This window comes from Leptidea sinapis, chromosome 9 (assembly GCF_905404315.1).
Source record: "Leptidea sinapis chromosome 9, ilLepSina1.1, whole genome shotgun sequence".
Taxonomy (NCBI): Eukaryota; Metazoa; Arthropoda; class Insecta; order Lepidoptera; family Pieridae; genus Leptidea; species Leptidea sinapis.
The window spans coordinates 2,691,429-2,714,317 of NC_066273.1; the positions used below are offsets into that span (position 1 = coordinate 2,691,429).

General features: G+C 34.4%; 1 protein-coding gene and 1 long non-coding RNA gene across 3 annotated transcripts in view; both read left to right on the top strand.

Moving 5' to 3' along the window:
• Nucleotides 1-14,069: 14,069 nt before the first annotated feature.
• LOC126966047 (uncharacterized) lies at nucleotides 14,070-15,054 on the top strand. Its single transcript, XR_007729651.1, has 2 exons — nucleotides 14,070-14,159; nucleotides 14,424-15,054. It is a non-coding gene; the product is annotated as an uncharacterized LOC126966047 (long non-coding RNA).
• Nucleotides 15,055-19,391: 4,337 nt separating this feature from the next.
• The window catches only part of LOC126965955 (tudor and KH domain-containing protein homolog), a 44,933-nt gene continuing 41,435 nt past the window's right edge, over nucleotides 19,392-22,889 (top strand). For both annotated transcript variants that reach the window (XM_050809778.1, XM_050809779.1), the window contains exons 1-3: nucleotides 19,392-19,546; nucleotides 19,630-19,752; nucleotides 19,890-20,077. In XM_050809778.1, coding sequence (XP_050665735.1) covers nucleotides 19,894-20,077 — 184 coding nt within the window. In that variant the 5' untranslated portion in view covers nucleotides 19,392-19,546; nucleotides 19,630-19,752; nucleotides 19,890-19,893. The remainder of the gene's footprint in view (nucleotides 19,547-19,629; nucleotides 19,753-19,889; nucleotides 20,078-22,889) is intronic.

Sequence of the window (22,889 nt, forward strand, 5' to 3'; positions counted from 1 at the left end):
AACAACGCCTAAAATACATTTTTGTTGTATTTATTTATGTAGTGAAAGACTTGGTCATTCCTTTAACTCACAATTAAATAATTTTACAGCAAACCTATCTCTCATTATCAATTCTTGTCCAAATGATATATTTATTATAATGGTAGAATTTAATTTGAGTAAACTACAATGGTCACCTGGCTCTCATGATCATCCGGAACACTCAGGTGCCTCAGGTGAAGCACAGATATTATTTGTTGATACCATGTCTGAATGTAACCTCACACAATATAACTTATGCCATAAAATTAATTACAGAGTCCTAGATTTAGTACTAAGTAATGCTTACCTTGCAGTTTCTACTTGTGATGACCCCTTAATACCAGAGGACTCCCACCATAAATCTTTAAGACTAATCTTAAATTTAGAAAATCGTAATCACCTAAAAACAAACAAAAGACAGAAATACATGTATGAACAAGGTGATTACGATAATATCAAATTAATATTAGGTAAAATGGCTTGGGACGACTATCTACTAATCAATCCCATAGAAGAAGCAATAGAAGTATTCTACAAAAATCTATATGATACTATAAACAAATATATTCCTCACAAATTTTACTCGCCCAATAACTTTCCACCATGGTACACCGCATCACTAAAAAAGGTCCTCAAAGAAAAATTCAAATTTCTTCAGAAATACAATACTTACGGCAATACATCTGATTACAATACATTTTCTATACTGCGCAAAAGAGCGCAGGTTCTAGAAGACCAATGCTATAAAACCTATATAGAAAGATGCGAGGAGTCAATAACAAAAAATCCCAAATTATTCTGGTCATTCACAAAATCTATAAAAAACAATTCTAACATTCCTCCCTCCCGTCTCTTTTATGAAAATCAATCGGCAGACACAGGACAAGAAGTTTGTAGTCTCTTCTCAGATTATTTTCAATCGACGTTTCTTTCACCCACTACTAACCAAAGCGATCAGAACAGGACTCAGCCACACTCTAGTTTATCAATAAGTGAAATAGAAATAATACCAGATGAGCTTAATAAACTACTCAAATCTGTAGACCTTACTAAGGGAGCAGGACCTATGGGCGAATTCCCCCATTATTTATACAAAAATGCGCAGATGTACTAACGGAACCTCTTACTATATTATTCATACGTTCATTACGGGAAGGGGTAGTTCCGAAAATCTGGAAGTCTGCCTTCATCACCCCCATACCCAAAAATGGCAGCAGAAATGACATTAAAAATTTCAGGCCAATTTCAAAGTTATGCATTTTCGCTAAAATTTTTGAAAAATTAGTCTACACCCAAGTCTATAATAGTGTATCAACCTTATTTATCCCCGAACAGCATGGATTTATTAGAAATCGCTCAACTACGTCTAATCTACTATCATTCCTAAATTACACAACATTTAACATAGATTCTGGCGGTCAAGTAGACTCTAGGTTCACAGATTTTCGCAAGGCATTCCATCAAATTGACCATAAAATACTACTCCAGAAAATTCTTTCGGCAGGAATTCATGGTAATATATAGGTGGTTTATCTCGTACATTGAGAACAGATCACAGGCTGTGGTTCTCAACGGATACTCATCAGAATGGAACCTCGTGCCCTCTGGGGTCCCTCAAGGATCCTTGTTGGCTCCATTGTTGTTTAATATCATCATTAACGATATCGCTACATGTTTTCAACATTCCAAATTCCTACTATACGCAGATGATATGAAAATATTTAAACAAATTCGTGACGTTGATGACTGTCTTTTATTACAACAAGACATGCACAGGTTTGAAAAATACTGTAGCATCAACAAACTAGACCTGAACGTTCCGAAATGTTACGCTATAACATTTACCCGTAATCCTAATTTTATTAAATTTCAATATTCACTTAATGGTCATCCACTCAAAATTGTAAATGAGATACGTGATCTAGGTGTAATTCACGACTCTAAGCTTTCATATGATAAACACATTGAAAACATCGCTAATAGAGCCAACCAGTGTATGGGATTTATCAAGAGATCCTGTTCCCAATTCTCAAGTATCAAGGTTATAAAAACGTTGTATTGTACATATTCGTAGCATACTCGAGTATTGTACACAAATTTGGAACCCTCAGTATGATATATATATTAACAGATTAGAATCAATCCAACACAGATTTGTTAAATACCTTGAATATAAGTGCAAGACATACGACAATGATTATGAGTCAAGATGCAGGAGACATCATATATTACCACTCCACGAGAGACGCAAAATAGCTGATATTTTATTCTTAACAAAAATAGCACAATGTCACACTGACGCTCCCCATCTTCTCTCGAATATAAATTTAAATATTCCCAGAATCTCTGCAAGACATCCTAAATATTTACATATACCCCACTGTGCGTCAAATTACAAACAAAACTCATTCTTATCAAGAGCATCTCACTGCATAAATTATCTTAAAGGCTTTCCTGATTTCGACCTGTTTAATTCATCCACAAACTCTATCAGATCAAAAATGACTAAAAACTGGTTTAATGTGTTTCCCTAACTGTTACTATAAACATAATTGAACGTAGTGTTTAAATTCTCTTTGAACATAATAAATGTACGTATGTAATTATTAACATATTATATATAATACTTGTATAAAAAAAAGAAAAAAAGTTGTACCTACGTGTTATTAGAAACAATATGCGAAAACTATTAAATGGTGTAAAATGTTCACACTATTATTAAGTAATGAAGTTATAGTAACACTGTAAGTTTTCCAAATAAAATAAAAATAAAAATAAAATAAAATATTGTGTTTTGTGTAATGTGAACGGCTTACAAGAACGTGAACAATTACATACTCGTGCTATTTACATTCATCACGGAAGATACTCATTTACATCGCAGATACGTAAAAGCTAATATTTTTAACCTATCCCGTACACGGGATAATGAAAGAGAATTGACGCCAGTTGGTAGCAAGAGAGAGATGTGAAGAAATTTACAAACTAAATGAGCATATTTATATTTCACCACTAAAGGTTTCAGTTTTTTGGATTTAACCACATTTAAAAACTGACAAAAGCTGTCATACAAAAATATGTTGATGTCCGCTTACACTACCAAAAATATACCCTGGAAAAGATATCTAAGTCTAAAAGACAAATTTTATTTAATTCAAGAAACTTAACATTTAAATAATCAGTTTAACTAAATATTTTATGTTAATAAAAATATTATATTTGAGTATAAGTTTCTCTCATTAAAAGTTAACCTTAACTTATTAAATCCAAATCCCTTTAAAACGTAAAGAGGTAACAAATATAAACACAAGCCAATTAATAAACATACAAACTTTCCTATTTATATTATGAGTATGATTTTTGATTAAAAACGTAAAAACCACCGACTGAACAGATATTGATTGGAAAATAGGGACAGACTGACGAACGCAAAACTTATGGCAACCCTCGTTTTCGTCAGGGTTTAAAAAAATACCTAACTATACCACCGATGTCACTGTCCAAATCGGGTTCTAAATTCAAAATAAGTGTTTACATTGCTGCCTATTGACCAATAATATTTTTAAAAACTGGAGTAAACGCATAAATGTATAGACATAGCAGTCTAAGGTTATTATGGTGCCATTTTTGGCATGTGCCATATTTCGGCTTTGATTTTGTATGAGGTGCATTGTCTATAAGTATAGAACGTCATTGTATTTATTCAACATGTGAGCAAAGTTATTTTTTGCTGCGAGTGCTGACTTTAAATATCACGAATTGGCGAAGTAGTCTAGAATTGAATAGAATTCTAAAATAGACTACTGAGCCTAGTCAGTGAATTAAAGGTACAAGACAAAAAAAAATTTGCTCTCGTGTGAAACATACAACTTTTCACCTCGACTAGCGAGAAAGGTGTTATAGGTTATTGTTATAGAAACAATTAAGATAATATTTAACAATGTTTATTATAAATATTATTACTAGTATTTATTTTAAATATTAAGTCTTTAAAAAGGCAATAGTAAAATTTATTTATTTATTTATACATAAACCACAGCTCTTAAAAACATTTAATTAATACATATAAATGTGATCTGACAGCCAAAAGGGATTAACATTTTAAAGGCCTTAATTTTAAGCAATCGACACAGTAAAACACCATGAATGTATTCGGATATTTGCTAGATAATATACAATTATATATACATGTGCGCATGTGTGTGGGTGTATGTGTGTGTGCATTCGTTTTAATGTAATAAAAACACAGGATTTAAACTATGAAAAGATACCTAACTAACATAAAATGAACTATCTTAATAAAATCATAAAATTATGTTTCAACTAATATTCTTAATATCTCATTTTTGAATTTGAGTTTATTGAGGTGGAAAATATCAACCGAACTAAACTTATTATTATAGGTTTTATGTAATCGAGTTATTATAGAATGTTGTGCGTAATTTGAGGACACCAGAGGAATAGGAAATAAGCATGTGTGCCTAGAGCGTCTTTTTGGAGTACAAAAATTTAAAGTTTTAGTGGTAAGTTCCTGACAGTCTACATAACCGTGACAAAGCCCATGTAAAAGAGATAATTCAAGAAGGATACGTCTGTTTTCAAGATTAATGAGTTTATAAATCTAAATTTTGATAAGTAACATGTAAATTTTTGTGGCAATGAGATAATATGCTAGGCTAAAATGAGTTTCGGAACGCACGGGATCGCATTGTTTATTTTTTTAACGCGGAGCAATTGCGGATGCTCACGTGGGGTTCGAAATTTAAATCACTTTGCCTCACACTCGCAGCAAAAAGTGTTTTTGCTGCGAGTTTTCACGTAGCAATAGCGCCCTTTTCGTGCTGTAGAGGTGAAAAGTTTATTTTATATTTTATTTTTGCCATGCCTTTTTAATGTTAATATTGAAGGTTTAATCTTAAATTATTATACCACCGCTGCTTTAATTTATATCAATGAAACGCTACAGATAAAAATATTGTTTTTTAATAGGTATTAAGATGAAGATGCAAACCCGAAAATTATCAATACCATCTACGATATTACAATGATGCAAATTTACAGTGATGCAAATATATTATAAAACATCTATAGATACGTTTTTTACTTGCAAAACACCCGAAAATACTGTTTGCAAAATACCCGATGTAACAAAGGGTGCGGTGTATTTAGAATACCTACTTAATGAGAGAAAATAACACGGCTAGTCTATGTAACTTGAGCGTATATGAGTGAAATGTTACATGGCCTAGCGTGACTGACCGGTCTCATTCAGGACCCACAATATAAGGTGATCACGTGCCTATAGAAATTTCCATTTCAAAAGCTGTTTATGCTTCACACTACACAATAGACGTAAAAACTTCATCAATGCAAACTTAATAATGCGGAATATAATATAAATATACGAACGTTACATAGCCGATCATGACAGCTAAGTCTCGTTCATCCACAAATTAACAATATTATCGGCGCACCTAAAGAAGTTTTCCAAATTTTACTATTTATTTATGTAACAGATTTTAAATTCAGTAATTGAGCACACAAAGGCAAACACAACTTGATTATTAAGGTTAAAATAAATAAAAATAAATTAATTATGTGAGTTTTGAATTGTACGATAGTTCTTTTTTTATTTACTTATACTGCTATGAAATATGTCTGTTTTAGTGTTTTTGGTTAACATATATGAACGTGTCCACACTTATTGGATGGTTAATCGACTGCTCTCATCCCTGCTCTGATGCGCCCTAGTCCTAGCAGAGCTGCCTTGTCCAAGATCCAGTGGTCTGTGAATGGCTTGATCACATGTGGGACTTCTCTTATCACGGGGAGTGTGGTGAAGGATCGATTACTGTAGCCGAATTCAGCCTTCATATGATATGCTACTAAATTAGCTATCATTATCGTTACCATATGATAGTGTGGCGTTCCTCCACATTGCGGTTTCAAAGGACTTTCTGCAACGTATTACCAAATGATAGTGTGGCGTTCCTCCACATTGCGATTTCAAAGGACTTTCTGCAACGTATTACCAAATGGTAGCTTTGGAAATACGAGACCTCCTTTTACGCGGCGCTGTAACAATTAGTGTAGGTACAGCTAATTACAAAGTAAGTTAGTTTTAGAATAAATAAAATCTACACTTTTTGACTCAATTGTATATGTCATTAAAATAATAAAGGTCCCAAATGTGAGCCCTGTTAGGGACATCTGACAAAGTGGCAAAAAGCTTAGACACAAATATCCTCCAATGACAACACAAGATTTATAGTTAGTCAGGTAAGGTATTTGCACCGTCTTAAGAATATGCCATCGACTCCAGAAGAATAAAGCTCGCTGAAATAGATATAAATAGCGTCAATTGAATGACCATGCTATATTTCATAATACAGGTCGCTAACAAAGCACTTATGGTTAGTAACAGTAGATCTCATTTTCATAAATCCATGTTTTCAGTCATAATAAAGTCATTCAAAGAGCATGACAGAAATGGATACACCAGAATCTCTTGCATTGCATTGCATGTGTGGTTAAGATACAGTAAGGATAGGTGGATCAACAAACTTCCCTTCGTTATGCAATTGGGAAGTAATGTAAAACAATTTTTGCGACCTGACTAGCTGCGAATATATTGGACATTTTTGTAAAGTGATACATTTTAGCATCACATAGAGCTTTTTATATCCTGGAATATACATTAATTTTCCTCTACGGAACATAATGATATTGTTTTATGCTGCCACACTTGCACTACAGTCTAGCCTTAAATGCTAATTAATAATCCTGTTTGAAACTCTATTTCACGTTCTTGCGAGACAGTGAAATATCGTGAAGAAAGTTTGATAGCTATGAATGACAGGTAGCCTAAAACATAAATAGATTACTTTATTTCCGATTAAGATAATTATCCGAATGAATATATTGTGGTTATTAATGAGAATGGATGTATGAATGGAATAACAAAATGACAGCTTACAATTAATACATTAAACAAAAATACTTTTTTAAAAAACAAATAATTATTTGGTACAAGTTAAATAGGATGATTTGAGTTTTCTTTAGTGTTATTGTTTTCTTTAGTGTTATTGGCGGAATTAACACCAAAGAAAACTCAAATCATTTGGATAAGCTTACACATATTTTTTTTAGTTAATTTGATAATGTAATTACACTGGCCTGCAAAAGTAAGTATCACACTTCTCAAATTAATTTTTTTTCTTAACTATAGAAGGTAGAGATTTAAGATTAAAAACGTTTTGTTGCAAATTTTATAGGCTTTAATTCTTAGAAACTAAAATAATACTTTAGTAACATTTTTAACTTAAAAAAGATAAAACAATGAAAATAGACATTTTTAGTTTAGTGTAAAAAAATTCAACTAAAATGTGTTACATGTTATTTAATTTTTAATAACTGGTATTGCCTCCTCGAGCTCTGATTACAGCTTCGAGCCGATTTGGCAAACTGAACACTAGGTTTCGGAGCCGATGCTGGGGAATATTCTCCCATTCTTGTACCAGGGCCTGCTTTAGTGCCCTGAGAGTAGTAGGTGGTGGTCTGCGATTTCTGACTAGCCTCCAAGCTCATCCCAGGCGTGTTCAATCGGGTTGAGATCAGGACTTCTTGATGGCCAAACCATCACGCTGATACACCGACCTTTTGAATATACTCTTGTACGATATGAGCCGTATGTGGCCGGGCATTATCATGCATCAGCATCGGTCCATCACCCATATTTGCTAAATACGGCCCTGCATACTCATTGAGAATCTCTTGAGCATATCTTTGCCCAGTGAGGGTGCCATTTTCTATGGCTACTAGCTCTGTGCGACCTTCTGAAGATATGCCAGCCCATACATGTACACTGCCTCCACCGTAATGGACTCTTTCTGAGATGCAGGCTTGAAGGTATCGCTCACCAGGTCGCCTGTAAACACTTCGCCTTCCATCAGAAGTGTAAAGGGAGAATCGAGACTTATATGCAAACAAAATTCTTGACCATTCTTCTTCATCCCACTGCATGTGTTCACGGGCGTATCGCAGTCTCGCTACTCGATGCTGTCTCTCGAGTTTTGGGCCACTCGCTGGTCTTCGGGGTTTCAAATTTGCTTCAGCAAGTCTTCTTCTCACTGTACTGTAACTAATGTAGTCCCTCCGGGTCTGAAGTAGCTGTTGCTGGACTTTAACTGCATTTTGGTGGCGATTTCTTAACACAGTGAAAATAATATAACGATCTTCTCGGGCACTGGTACACCTGGGTCTGCCATTACAAGGTCTCCTCAGATGGTGTCCAGTCTCTTCGTACCTTCGCTTTACCTTCTGGACCCTTCGTACCGTCACACACACCATTCTTGCAGTGCGACGCATACTGATGCCTAGTTCCAGAAAAGCCACGATCCTAGCACATTCTTCAACTGAAAGAGGCATGATAAATAAATGTAATGTGCTTTTTAGCATAAATTTTTAAAACAAGATCTTGAAAAAAATTTGAAACAGAAAGAAAAATGTGAATGCTAAAATTGTAATTCGGAAACGTCCGCTTTGAAAAAGGAATGGTTTTGTTTTTGAAGTTTTTTTTCAGCCAATTATTAAAAGAAGGTTACCGACTATAAAGTTTTTATGTACAAAATTAAATTCTCTTTGGAGTCTTTTTTATTTCGAAAGTATATCTTGTGAACTTAAAACGTTATCCCAATTTTAAAAGTGTGATACTTACTTTTGAAGGCCAGTGTATACTCACTTCGCATCTCTACCAATCGCTTATTTGTTTTTTATTAAAAATAATATTATTAGATAGGTATATTCTTATAGATATATAGGTAATTGTATAGTCTTACATTAAATTATAAAGCGAACAGAAATCCCTGGTTGGCTCTGCACAGGGTTTCCTAGTGAGCCATCCATGATCAAAAGGAATTAATACAATAAAGGCTCTTAGAGGCTCCTAACGGAAATCTCCTGGTCGCTTATTTGCTTTTTTGTTTTAGGTATATAATAATATTATAAGATAGGTATAGTTTTTATCATCGGAATCCGAATCATAAAACTTTTAAAATAACTTGAATTATTTCTACCCTTCTACATCGGGTACAAGGGTAGAAATAATACATTTTTCATTCACTGCATAAAAACCATTAAGTTCAGTCGTTCATTCGTTCGATGATCCCCATGAATTATCTCTTGTTACGAGCTAGTTCTCTGTACGCCATATTTGTTTACTATTTAGTACACGAAAGGAAAAATAGACTACACGTCTCAACTGTAATATAGACAATTCACGTCTTCAAAAACAAAGCCGAAATATCTCACTTGCCACAAATGGCACCATAATAAGCTTCGACTGCCATATCTATACATTTCTGCGTTTACTCCAGTTATTAAAATATTATCGGTCAATAGGCAGCAATTACACATTTTTTAGTAGTAGTAGTATAGTTTAAGCTGCGTATTTGTAATTAAAAACTCGATTTGGACAGTCACATCAGTGGAGTAGCAGTTAAGTATTTTTTTAAACCCTGACCAAAACGAGGGTTGCTATAAGTTTTGCGTTTGTCAGTCTGTCCCTATTTTCTGATCAATTTCTGTTGGGTCGGAGGTTTATACCTTTTTTTTTATCAAAAATCACACTCATATTATAAAGGCGAAATTTTTTACGTTTATTTATTAAATTGTGTGCATATTTGTTATTTCTTAACGCTCTAACAAAACTGATTTGGATCTAAGTAAGTCAATGAGAGAAATAAACACACAAATATTATACTTTTAACATATCTTTGTATGATAGCTTTTATCAAATTATAAATGTGGCTAAATTGGACTTGCGTGTCAATTTGAGTAAATATATTGACTTTCGAAAGCGATTTCAATACTTTTAATGTATAAAAGTCTTATCATAATTTTCGAGCATGAATTTTTAAACGCTTAAATCCTTTAGAAGTTTTATATAAATCACCCTCCAGAAAATGATTCAAGTAAATCACACTCGAATTATTCGTTTTGTAAAATTCTTCACAACTCTCTCATGCTACCAACTGGCACCAATTCTCTTTCATTATCTCTTGTACGGAAAATGTCTACAGATTTGCGGTGTAAATAAGTATCAATTATCACAAGTAGCTTGTATCTGTTCACGTTCTTGTAAGCCGTTCACATTCACCAGCAATGATTTTCTGTACACAAAATACAATATTGCTAATCAATTGTTAACTGGGCCTTTATAAAAAGAGCGTCTCTATAGTTTTCATTTCTGACTGTGTGCTGGTGGCGTCCTTTCATCAATCTCATTCTGACAAGATGGAGAGAAAGAGATTTAAGTCCATATGTACATAGAACGTCATTGGGTCTGGCTAATGAAAGCTCAGCCCAGCCATTTAAAGGAATGGCAATAATATTCAAATCTTGCGAGCCTTCTTGAGTGTGAATTTCGCCAAGATTTGTCTTTAATCAATTCGACACGTGTTTCTCCTCTACAGGAGGCATCCTTTAGGATTAGATGTTGACTCGCCAAATACTGCCACGAGAGTCGAGAGTGTCGATACGAATTTTGGCGGAATATACACGGATTACCGCAAAATAACGCTTAATTAAATAAATTATGATAACAATAAATAAAATATCAATGAGACAATGTCAATCGATCTGTTGTGTCTTGCTGCTACATCGGAGTTTGTTTACATTGAGTTTCTTGAATATTTCTAAGCGAACATGGGTAAAACGATCAAAAGTGGCTTGTTGCGAGTGTTATTTGACTATGATGAGTAGGTAAATTTAAGCAAAAACAAGAAGAGAAGGAAGCGGTGTTTAAGCACAAAAGTAAAGTTTAGACAGTACTAATTTAATAAGTCAGAATAAATGTGTTGAAGAAATATCTTCAATTACTGGTAAGTTAAAAATACTAAAGTTATACTTAGATAAAAACCTTACTACTTAATTACGTCAACTATACGGCCATATTAATTTTTTTTTGTTCTTCCATATAAAAGTAATTTATCAACATTAAAAAGAATCAAGAACGAAGGAAAAGCAAGGAAGGTAAGAAAAGACCTCATTTGGCTACCATACCCAATTTAGATAGCTTTGAAATTCAAGCCATTAGGAATTAAATTGGCAAATTATATTATGTTGTTAAGAAACAAGTAGCCACATTTTTATCAAAATGAAAAAGGCTTCTTCCTTTTAGACTTTTATTTTTATGCTTACTTCAGCTGTGTAGCAATTTTTATGGGATATTGTTCTTGCACTGTAGGTATTTTTTCCCCTCCCATACTCTAGGTTCTGATAATATGATCCCTTTGTACGTTGAAGAAACAATTTAAAATAATACACGTTTGCAAATAATTCGTGTCTAAATAATGCGTGTACAAGAAATATGTAATAAATGCCTTTGAAAATGAAAAAATCAATAGCCTTACATAATAACCGGTCAGAAAATATCTACAAAAAATAGACAAATTAATATCAAATTCCTACTTTCATTGGTATGAAAAACCATATGAAGTTTTTTTGAATTTGCCGCCTTTTGCTGGGTTCAGCCACAGTACAGTGCGTTCACAGTTATTTTACCTCTACTAAACTGAGCGTTATGTTGCCATATTTAGCTTCTATGACTCCCAAGACTTGTTAAATTTTACGGTATTGCTGATAATTTTTTTAATACAATATAATAATATATTTGAACGTAAAGTTTGCAAAAAGATCTTTTGTTATCGGGACGGTCGAACGGTTTTTTTAAATAAATAAATGGTATACGATTTTTTTTTCTTCTTTTGGCAATAGCGTTTACTTTTTGCCAATAATGTAAATTAAAAGATTGGGAAATTAAGTTAAAAAAGGATACGGAACACGGGAAAGGATCAGATAAGTAGAAAGAGGATTGAAACGGATATTAAAAATTTCATAAATATACATATATACTTGCTACTTACACAACATTACAAATATTTAAACTTTAATATGATTCTGAAGAATGAAAGATGACAATATTTTATAAAATTTACATGGATACATAATTAGACAGGATATACAGGTAGGAAAAGGAACATTAAGAGATATTAGATCATTCAGGAATGAGGAGCGGTCGTATAGAGAACATGAAAAGAAAATGTGATCTAGACACATTTATCGGATTCACATTCACACATGTCAGTAGATACAATGCCTAATCTATTAAGATGAACAGGAGTGCAAACATGACCCAAACGCATTCTTATGATAGAAGAACATACTAACTTATTGCATTTGGCACGGAAAAACCATGGTTTAAATGAAATAAGTGGCTGAAGGTTAAAATATTTCCTGCCTTTTGATTGACCAGTTTCAGTCCAAAGTCTATTCCAGCAATCCTGAAGGTGAACTATAGGAAGAGCACCTAGATCCTGGTAAAAAACTTTATAAGGGAAAATGTCGCCATCGACCACGGCTTCATTAGCTAGTTGGTCTGCTTTTATATTACCAGGAATGTCCCTATGGCTGGGGATCCATACAAACAACACAGAAAGACCAAAGTGATTGCATTTATTTAATAGATTTCTTATTTCTATGACAACAGAAGAAATATTTTTTGATTTATATGGGAACCTATTGAGAGACTGTAAGGCACTTTTTGAATCAGAGAAAATTATTGTTTTTGGAAGTTTAAATAGAATAATATATTCAATAGCCTTTAAAATGCCATAACATTCCCCAGTAAACACCGATGTTTCCGGAGGTAGTTTAATTTTCTGTGATATTTTAAATTGAGCGTGATAGACACCTACACCAACAGGATCCGAGGAGGAATGTTTAGACGCGTCTGTGTAAATATGATGGTAATCAATTAAATGATTAAGAAGATTAAATGAAAAATTTGTACAAATATCGTGCTTATTTAAATCTGGGTTAAAATGAATTTCTGGAAGAAACATTAATGCTTCAAAGCTAGTACTGAAAAGAGGATAATTAATGGATCGATGAATAGGAGCTTTTATGTTGATAAATTTCTTAAAACTATTGATTAGACAAGGTGGTTTTTTATTTAAGTCCAACCAAGTTTTTAAATTTATCAGCGGTTGTGTTATAGAAGAACTAGCTTTTTCAATAGAAATATCACGACAGTAAATTAATAGATCATCAGCATACTGAAGAACATTTACACTATCAAGTGATGATTTTAAATCGTGTGTATAAATATTATACAATATTGGGCTAAGTACTGATCCCTGGGGGAGGCCCTTTGAAACAAGTCGAGTAATTGACTTCCCGTCATCTAGTTTCAGGATTATGTATCTTTCGGAAAGCATGTTTATGATAAAATTTGTTAATAGCAGAGGTATATTAAGTTGTAAAAGCTTACTCTTTAAAATACTTATTACGACATTATCATAGGCACAATTTATATCTAAGAACGCAGCTATTACTGATTTATTATTTGAAAATGATAATTGAATATCAGAAATGAATATACTTAAGCTATCAATAGTACTTTTCCCACGTCTGAAACCGAATTGGGATTCACATAATAGACCGTTATGCTCAACAAACCATTCTAAACGATTTTTTATAAGATGTTCTGTAATTTTCATCAAAACAGAAGAAAGTGAGCGATTGGGCGATAGGCAGAATGGTCTGAAGAACACCTATTAGGTTTCAGTACGGGAATTATTTCTTGACGTTTCCACGTGGAGGGGATGTTATCAGATGTCACTATGGAATTTATAAGAGATAAAAAATAAAATAAAGCATCATCATCTAAATGAGAGATAAAGGAATACGGAATACCGTCCAGTCCAGGAGCAGAATCCTTAACATGAGACAATACACCTTTTAGTTCAGTGAGAGAAAATATACTGTTTAAACCAAAACAGTTATCATTATTTATATTTATTACAGGGTAACCAATTATTAAGTCTTCAGGAACGAAAGGTGGAGCCAATTTATCTAAAAAGCTATTAACTAAATGAAAAGGGATTGATTTTGGGGATGAATCTTTGTATGCAGATCTAAAACTTCTTATATTTTGCCATACAAGAGATGGTTTGACATCAGGTGATATTGAATAGCAGAAGTTTTTCCAGCCATCAAATTTCTTTTTATTTAGAAATTTTGAAGTTTCTGACATACTCTGTAAGAATTTCAAAATTCTCATCAGTGGAACATTGACAGTATGTAATTTCAGCATATTTTCTTCTCTTTACTGCCTTAGTACATTCGTTATCCCACCAAGGAGAAGGAATAAAACCCAAAGAACTATTTTTAATTGGAAATATCTCATTGGCAACCTCAATAAAGATTCTGGATTAATTTTTGGAAGTGTAATAATTTTGTTTTTTATTAGATCTTTATATAAATCCCAATCAACATCATTAAGCTTATATTTTAAACAAGGAGAATATGTTTTATGTAATACTTTATTGTTATTATTGCAGGTTGGAAATGATAATAATAGTGGGAAGTGATCACTACCAAAAGTAGATCGTAATGGATCCCAGGACAAAGAAGAAGCAAGATTAGGTGTAGTGAATGTTAAATCTGGAGCACTTGGGCCCTCGTCAGGTTGAGAATGTCGTGTAGGACAACCATCATTTAATATACACAAATTCACTGAATCAAATATATCTATTAATGTGTTACCATAACTATTAGAAGATAAGTAACCCCAGGTTTCATGGCGACAGTTAAAATCACCAAGGATCATAAAAGGCTTTGGAAGAATGTAAATAATATCTTTAATTTCATTTAAGATTGCAGAAAAAGGATGAGGTATATAAATAGATACATAACAGATATTTTCAACTAAAGCAGAAATAATAGAAAAATCATTACTGTGAGAAGGAATAGAGAAGAGAGAAAAGGAAAGAGGGTGTTTCACAAGCATGGCTACTCCGCCATGCCCATCCACACGATCTTCTCTGAGACATGAATAACCACGAATCTTAAATAAAGATCCTGGTTTCAACCATGTCTCTTGAAGAGCACAGATATAAGGTTTATATTTATTTAATAAATAAATAAGATCACTTTTTTTAGGAGTGATGCTTTGACAATTCCATTGAAGAACTTTGTCCATTATTTGGTTTATAAATTTGAGTAATTGCAGAAACTATTGGACGGTGAAAATTCATTTGATTGACTAAGAGATTTTATAAGAGAAATAATTAAATCAATTACTGAGGATTCCAAAGGATTTTCATTTTCTTTGTTAATTAATGCACATCCATTAGGGGGTTGGGGAATATTAAAATCCCTTAAAATTTCTTGGTGAGCAGATTTGTCATATCCTTTGCTAAGTGTAGGTGGAGGCTTTGGTTTAACAAAAACAGTTTTTTTATATGAAGTATTGTTTATAGCTTTAGGTGTTGAATGTTGATGCTGGGTTGGAAAAGTAGTAGGAGTGATGTTAGGTGATGAGAGTAATGTATCTGCATATGAAATTCGAGAGACAGATGGATGTATCTTTGAAGCTTCTGAATAGGAAATACAGTTTTTAGCCATTGACTCCTTTATAGCTCTTTGTCTTTCATATTCTAAACATTTTTATCAGTTGCAATATGGGAACCTTTACATAAACAACAAGATATAAAATCATCTTGAACAGAGCAGTTATCACCAGTATGTCCTTGACCACATCTAAAACATCTTGGTTTATTTATTTATTTATTTAATAAGTACAACCACATTACACATATTATCCTTACCAACTAGTTTTATATATTACAGGGTATTGTGCCTGATATGTATAACAATTATGGTGTACATAACTTTGCCAAATAACTATGAAATACTAATAATACTAAATAATTTTATATAATTAATAACAATAATATTTTAGGTTTAGATCTGCATTGAGATTTCACATGATCAAACCGACAACAATTGTAGCATTGAATAGTAGGATATATATACAAGTCTACAGTAAGAGAAGTGTAGCACATATACACTCGTTTAGGCAAAAACTGTCCATCAAAAGTAAATACCACAGACTCAGTACATTTAAGATGGTTTTGTCCATCAATCATCATCTTTCGTTTTATTCTCCTAACTTTTATGATTGGGCCACAGCCAATTGGAACAGAAACATTATCTTTTATTTCTTCTTCCGACCACACAGCTGGTACTCCTCTGACTATTCCTATTCTACTCACAGAAAATGATGGAATAAAAGCCTTATATTTTTCATTTTCTAAATTTTTGTTTTCAACTAAGTCATTTGCATCTTGGTACTTAGAAAAAGAAATAGATAACCTATTCCGGCCTATCCTTTTTAAACTTCCATTCACAATATTTTTAATAGAATTTCTTTTGAGAAAACGTCCAAATGTAACTGGATGTAAAGTAATATTATCATCGGGAGATGAATACTGTTTCTGAATGTGTACAACAAAAGGAGCAGCATCTAATGAGTTATATAACAGCCTTGCAACAGGGGGCTGTGGCTGTGGTGGAGTGTCTGTGTTATTTTTTTGTATGGTGTCTACTACTATAGAAGAATTATTGCAGGAATCGACTTTGGAAAGAATTTGTTTGTCACTAATTTCTACACATTTGCAATCACTTTCCTTAATATCCTTCTTATCACCACAGTGTTTTCGTCGTCTTTTATTACAGTGTCTGCAGATTCTGGGTCGAGCTGACACTCTTTTACTGCCACTAGATGTCTGAGACACAGAACCATCTGTATCCATCGTCATTGTTGGAAATTGTCACTACATGACCTATATCAGGGGCTGTCCCCCCAGGATCATCCGGGGGGTCCATTGTCATAGAAAAGTGAAGAAAAGAGGACTTACCAATAGGATGAAATTTACACAAATAAACAAATTTACACTTTAATACAAACTAACTACTAAAATATATACAAACTACAACTTATCTGATCAAAATATTTACATAAAATTAAAAATTATCAAAATTAGGTGCGACCGATCTTAAGTTTCCCGCCCTTTCTATTCGATTTTTAAAACCAAGGAGTTTTCAATTAAAAAGATTTTAATATGACAGGAACAGTGGAAATATTCCATTCCCGATACTTTTAGTGCAGCCCTCGTATGGTGGTAATCTCGCCAGTGGCCATGAGCTTGAAGCATTTGATTGGCTTCATATATTGGAGCTTCTTTATGCTCTTTTATAATTTCATATATGTAGTTATAAGATAACCCCTTATTTGTGATCCAGTTTTGCATTTCTGCTTTTGTAGAGCTTAATGTCGGTGCTTTGTTTAACTTAACCTTGTAATAAGGGCACTATCCATAACTCTTAAACTATTAGCTGGCAAGTTAGGAATTCGTTTTTACTGAAGCCATTTCATAAAATTTGTTTTATTCATGTCATCGTGGTTGTCACCCGATTTCGAGTGGGTTTTTTTTTTTTTTATGGAATAGGAGGACAATCGAGCGTACGGGTCACCTGTTGTTAAGTGATCACTGCCGCCCACAATCTCTTGCAACACCAGAGGAATCACAGGAGCGTTGCCGTCCTTTCAGGAAGGTGTACGCGCTTTTTTTGAAGGTACCCATGTCGTATCATCCCTGAAACACCGCACAAGGAAGCTCATTCCACAGCTTTGTAGTACGTGGAAGAAAGCTCCTTGAAAACCGCACTGTGGTGGACCGCCACACATCCAGATGGTGAGGATGATATCCTAACTTGTGGCGTGTCGTGCGAAGGTGGAATTATGAAGGTTAATTAACTATGAAGGTTAATTAATGATATAAGATCTTGTTTCTTGGCACGGATACTTTTACAGTTCCATTGCAGAAGAACTGTTGGTTGTTCAAGATCTTAAAAAGACGGGTTAGATTGTAGGCAACGTTGGGCGGTAATGGAAGTTCGCTGCATGGAGCAACGATGCTGAGGAGCAATGACGAAAGGTCTTCTAACATTTTTCCTTGGGATTGAGGGAAGTCGAGTTGGCTGTTGCCAAGAGCACAGCCATTGGGTAGAGAGGAGGGTGGGAGATTGATGATAGCGTCATGGGCCTGCTTGTTGTAACCCTTTGCTAAGGGGGTACGGGGGCGAGGAGAACGAATAATTGTCTCCCGATAGGATCTTTTAGGGTTGGGGCTGGGTTGAGATGAGTTGGTATGTTGGGAAGAGTTAACGGGCAGAGGGGAGAATGTAGGAGAGGAGAAGAACTCCCTTGTCATCTCCGCATATGACCTGCGGACTGGGGGGAAACGAGCCGATGCATCTATATACGATATATTATCCTGAGACATAATACGCTTTATGTTTTCTTGGCGTAAAAACTCTGGACAGTTCTTATCCAACGCAAAATGACTGCCTGAGCAATGTAAGCAGGAAGCTTTTTCTTTTGGAAAATCGCAGGACTCACCTGTATGGAGCTGGGCACATCTGTAACACCTGGGCTTAGACCTACACTGTGCTTTAACGTGGCCAAAACGACAGCAATTCAGGCACTGAATAGTCGGGAATTTATAGATTTCTACGGGAAGGGACCTATAGAATGAAAAAATTTTGGAGGGAAGCATCTGGCCTCTAAAAGTCAAAACAACCGATTGAGTGGGCACCCACTCGACAATACCTTCAATGATGTTCTTGCGGTTTAAGCGGCGGGTTTTCAAAACCTCGCCACAGCCAATCGGTAGCTCTAGGGATGCGACAAAGTCCTCCATAGACCAGTCCACAGGGACAACTCGGACTAGGCCCATCCGAGTAATATTAAAAGTCGGAATTACTGCTTTATATTTTGTCAAATTCAGAATTTGGTTACTTAGAAAGTCATTAGCTGCTTCAGCGTTTGAAAATTCGACACTTACTCTGTTGCGGCCAACACTTTTAACACCGTCCTTAACAATGTGCGTAAATTTATTTTGGTGTAGGAACAGTCCAAACTTCAATGCACGGATAGATGTGCCTGCAGATGGGTCCGAGACCTCCCTGGAAACGTGAACTATAAACGGACCTTTGTCATCTCCACTGTAACCTTTCGGGCCTTCAGCGAACGAAGGATGCGTGTACATAGTTTGTACGGATGCTTGGGGCGGATTTAAACCTGATTTTTTCCCGCTTTCTGTAGCGGGCTCATCGGATTCGACATGCCGCTTCCGAGAGGAGGCAGCCTGTCGAGACGTATTTCTAGACCCATCGGGGTCTGGTGGAACCGGGGGGGGGTTCCACCTCCATTCCCAACACACTAAATTACACCACCACCAATAAACAATAGGTAAAACACAAAAACCGGCCACTTTTCAACAAAAAAAAACACCACACGTGTGTCAACCAAAGCCAACACGACGGTACTCCCTTCGTTAGCCATACTAAAGCCTCAATAAAGTTTGTTTGACTTTGACACATGTCCTTTTTGACTAAAAATGATTAAGTCAGAATGGCAATTGACAATCTATCAAATTTTATGTTAGAAGTTAGAACTTTGAATTTTGAAATATGAATGCAAATTGCAAAATATTTAGAAATAAAATTAAATGCATGTTTGTTTCTTTAACAAATTGAATTTAAAATACCAACAATAAATGTACGAATCGTGAAGACAAACTTGTACTTTCTTGTATGTTATTAAATACACATGCATGTAAGTTTTATGCAGTTTTGAAACCACATGCCTTGGTACTATAAAAATATCACATTACCTTCTACTATGAACTTCTCTTTCAGGATTATGTCATAGCTGCTAATAGACATTGTACTAGATTTATGAATGTGTGCATATGTGTTTAGCATTGTGTAACTTCAATAATATTGTAATCCTTAATTAGAGGCTTCAAATTTAGACATATTGTAAGTATCATGAATACATCAAAATATAAAATATTAATCTATTTAGATAGTATTTTATGATTGAAATCTGATACTTTGTATTGTTGAAGTAAATAAGAAAATGGTCAGTGTATTCATATTGTTCTGTTTTGTTTTAGAGAAATGCCACTTAACACTAAGTTAGCTGTTCCTCTGGCATTGGGTTTTTCAATAGTGTCTGTGACAGCATTTGTGCTCTACTATATTTTTAAAAAAGAAGAGACGACACTAGATAAATCTGTAAAAACATCTAGAAGCAATGTTATTGAGGTTTCTGTGCCAAAGGCAAATGTTGCAGCATTGATTGGTAAGGTATTTGCATTATTAAAAAATAAATTAATTCACCTGTACATACTATTGATTGAGTATAAGAAATCAGTTAATAATTATCAAGATTCCACTGTTACAATATCAGTTGTAGTTCTAACATATCCTAGTAAATAATTATAGTATTTGGAAATTTTTAGTAATGGTTTAAATTATATTTATTATAGCAGTGCCTTAAGATGTCTATTGGTGAGATACACATCTATAACATGAAGATATTGTATGTCAGACTAAACCCTACCAACTCATCACTCTCTGACAATTATTGAGACATCTGACAATTATTTTATCTTTAGCAAAAGAATGTGTATAGGTAGGATGGTGGTTGTGAAACTGAAGTGGTAGTGTGCAGGGCACATAGCTCAAAAGACAGATGGCCATTGGGGCATAAAGTCCTCGAATGGCGACCACATACCGAAAGACATAATTTTGGTAGGCCCCCCACAAGATGGACCAATGATCTGGTGAAGATCACCTGAATATGTTGGATATGGGCAGTGCAGGACGGATCGTTATGGCAATCTTTAGGGGAGTCAAAGGCCAAAGCAAGCAATGGACATCTTCCGGATGAAATGATGATAATGATGATTAGTTAGGATGATTTCAATTATATTCTATTCTATTCTTTATTTATATTGTGCTTTTACACAGGCCTTTGCTTAGACAAAAAGTTGTAAAATATATTTTAGAATAAATGAGTATTTTCAATGAATGTAATATTCAAATTCAATTATTTTTATTCAAAATAGGATGTGAAATCACTCATTGAAAGTCAAAAACCTACCACCCATTCCAAAATGAATGCCTCAGGCCTGAGAAGAATGGGCGCAACAAACTCAGCAGTCTTTTTTTTCATCAAAAATATGTTTTACAATTAGAGTAACATTAACAAAGTAACATTGTACAATTAAACTTATTATTTAATAGCCTGAGGGTGGTCGCTCCATTCCCAATCTGTGGTATCATTAAGAAAGTCATTTATGTTATAGTAACCTTTACCACACAAACATTTTTTAACAATTCTTTTGAATAACGTAATACTTTTGTTTTGAACATTTTCTGGGATCTTGTTGTAAAAGCATATACATCGCCCCACAAAAGACTTACTAACTCGACTTAGCCTTGTAGTAGGCATCATCAGTTTATGTCTGTTCCTGGTGTTAACATTATGGTTATGACAGTTTCTGGAAAATTCACTTATGTGCCTATGAACATACATTACATTATCAAGAATATATTGAGAAGCAACAGTCAAGATGTTAATTTCTTTGAATTTTGCTCTCAATGATTCTCTAGGACCTAGGTTATAAATATAATAATAATTGTTTTTATGGTTTTATATACAGCTTTATAATAATTATTGTTTCTAAAACAAAACTAAAGTATACATGTTTTAATAGTACTTATTTATGTGACATATAAATAGTAAATGAACCTCAAAATTTTGGTTATGAATAGGGCCCGGATTAATATGTAAATACATATTTTATATTGAAATTGTTTTCATTTTTAGTTATATTTTCTATCTTAATTATGTTGTTTATATCAATAAAATTCATATTTTATTTATAATTCCATATTCCACAAAAAATTATAAATCAACCCATATTTTCAAAATTTCTCTTTGGAAAGATTAATGGGCCCCTGAAATGCCTAAAGTAATGAGACCAAACATCTGTCGGCTATTTTAAGTTAGACAGAGCTTGTTTGGACGAATTGCCGTGAATCATTTTATCATTTTCCTTCGTATTGTAAAAATGCCTGAGGATAAGTAACAAGTGAATTGGAAAAATATACCAAAAATTTTCTAAACCAGTCGCTGACTATATAATATATGGTACAGTATTATTTTGTTATGCTTGTGAAAATTCTATATTTACTGTGCAACATTTTTTAATATCAAATACATATCTTCTGCTAAACACAAGTAATATATAATGAGGAAGAATAAATTTATATTTATATCTTTTCTGATGCAATCGCAAATAGCTCCCAAGTTTCTACTTTCTTCAAGAATTGTGTGGTATGGTATTGGGGCTCCTGTTTCCGCAATTAAACCACTAGTATGGGTCCATTTTGCGTGCAGTATTGGCCAGTTACTCCAACCAGCCCAGCTCCTCCCAGAAGTTCAGAACATTCGTGGGGTGTTCCCAGACTTCCTGGAGCGACCTAGTATTGGTTAAGGTTTTTGCCCGTTGGTTGGCCACTCCCACACATTCCAGGATTACGTGAGTGACCGTTTCGTCCTCGGCTAGACAGCCTCTGCACTTAGGACTGTCCATTACGCCGATTGTGAAAAGGTGCTTGTTTAGTGATGTGTGACCCGTTAGGGTGCCCACCATTATACGGATGTCATGACTGTTGAGGCTGATAAGTCTACGTGTCAGTTTGAGCGACAGTGCAGGTATCGCTTCGTTCGACTGTCTACAGCTTGAGACGTTGTTGTTGAGAGAGCGTATCCAGCGCATTTGGCTGAAGGGCAGTGGCAGAAGTGGCAATGGACCAGTCACTAGGGTTGCCGATGCCCGCCTAGCAAGCTCATCCGCTGCATCATTACCCAACGAACCGCTATGTCCCTTGATCCATTGCAGAGTTACCCGGTTATAAGAGGCTACTTGTTCCAGAGTTTCGTGACACTCGTATATTAGCGGTGAGTTGTAGGTGATACCCTTCAACGCTGTAAGTACCGCCATACTGTCAGAAAGAATTCTGATTCTGTATCCATGTGCTTTTCTTCTTAATATTGCATTGGCAGCTTCCTTGATTGCTACACACTCACATTGGAAGATGGA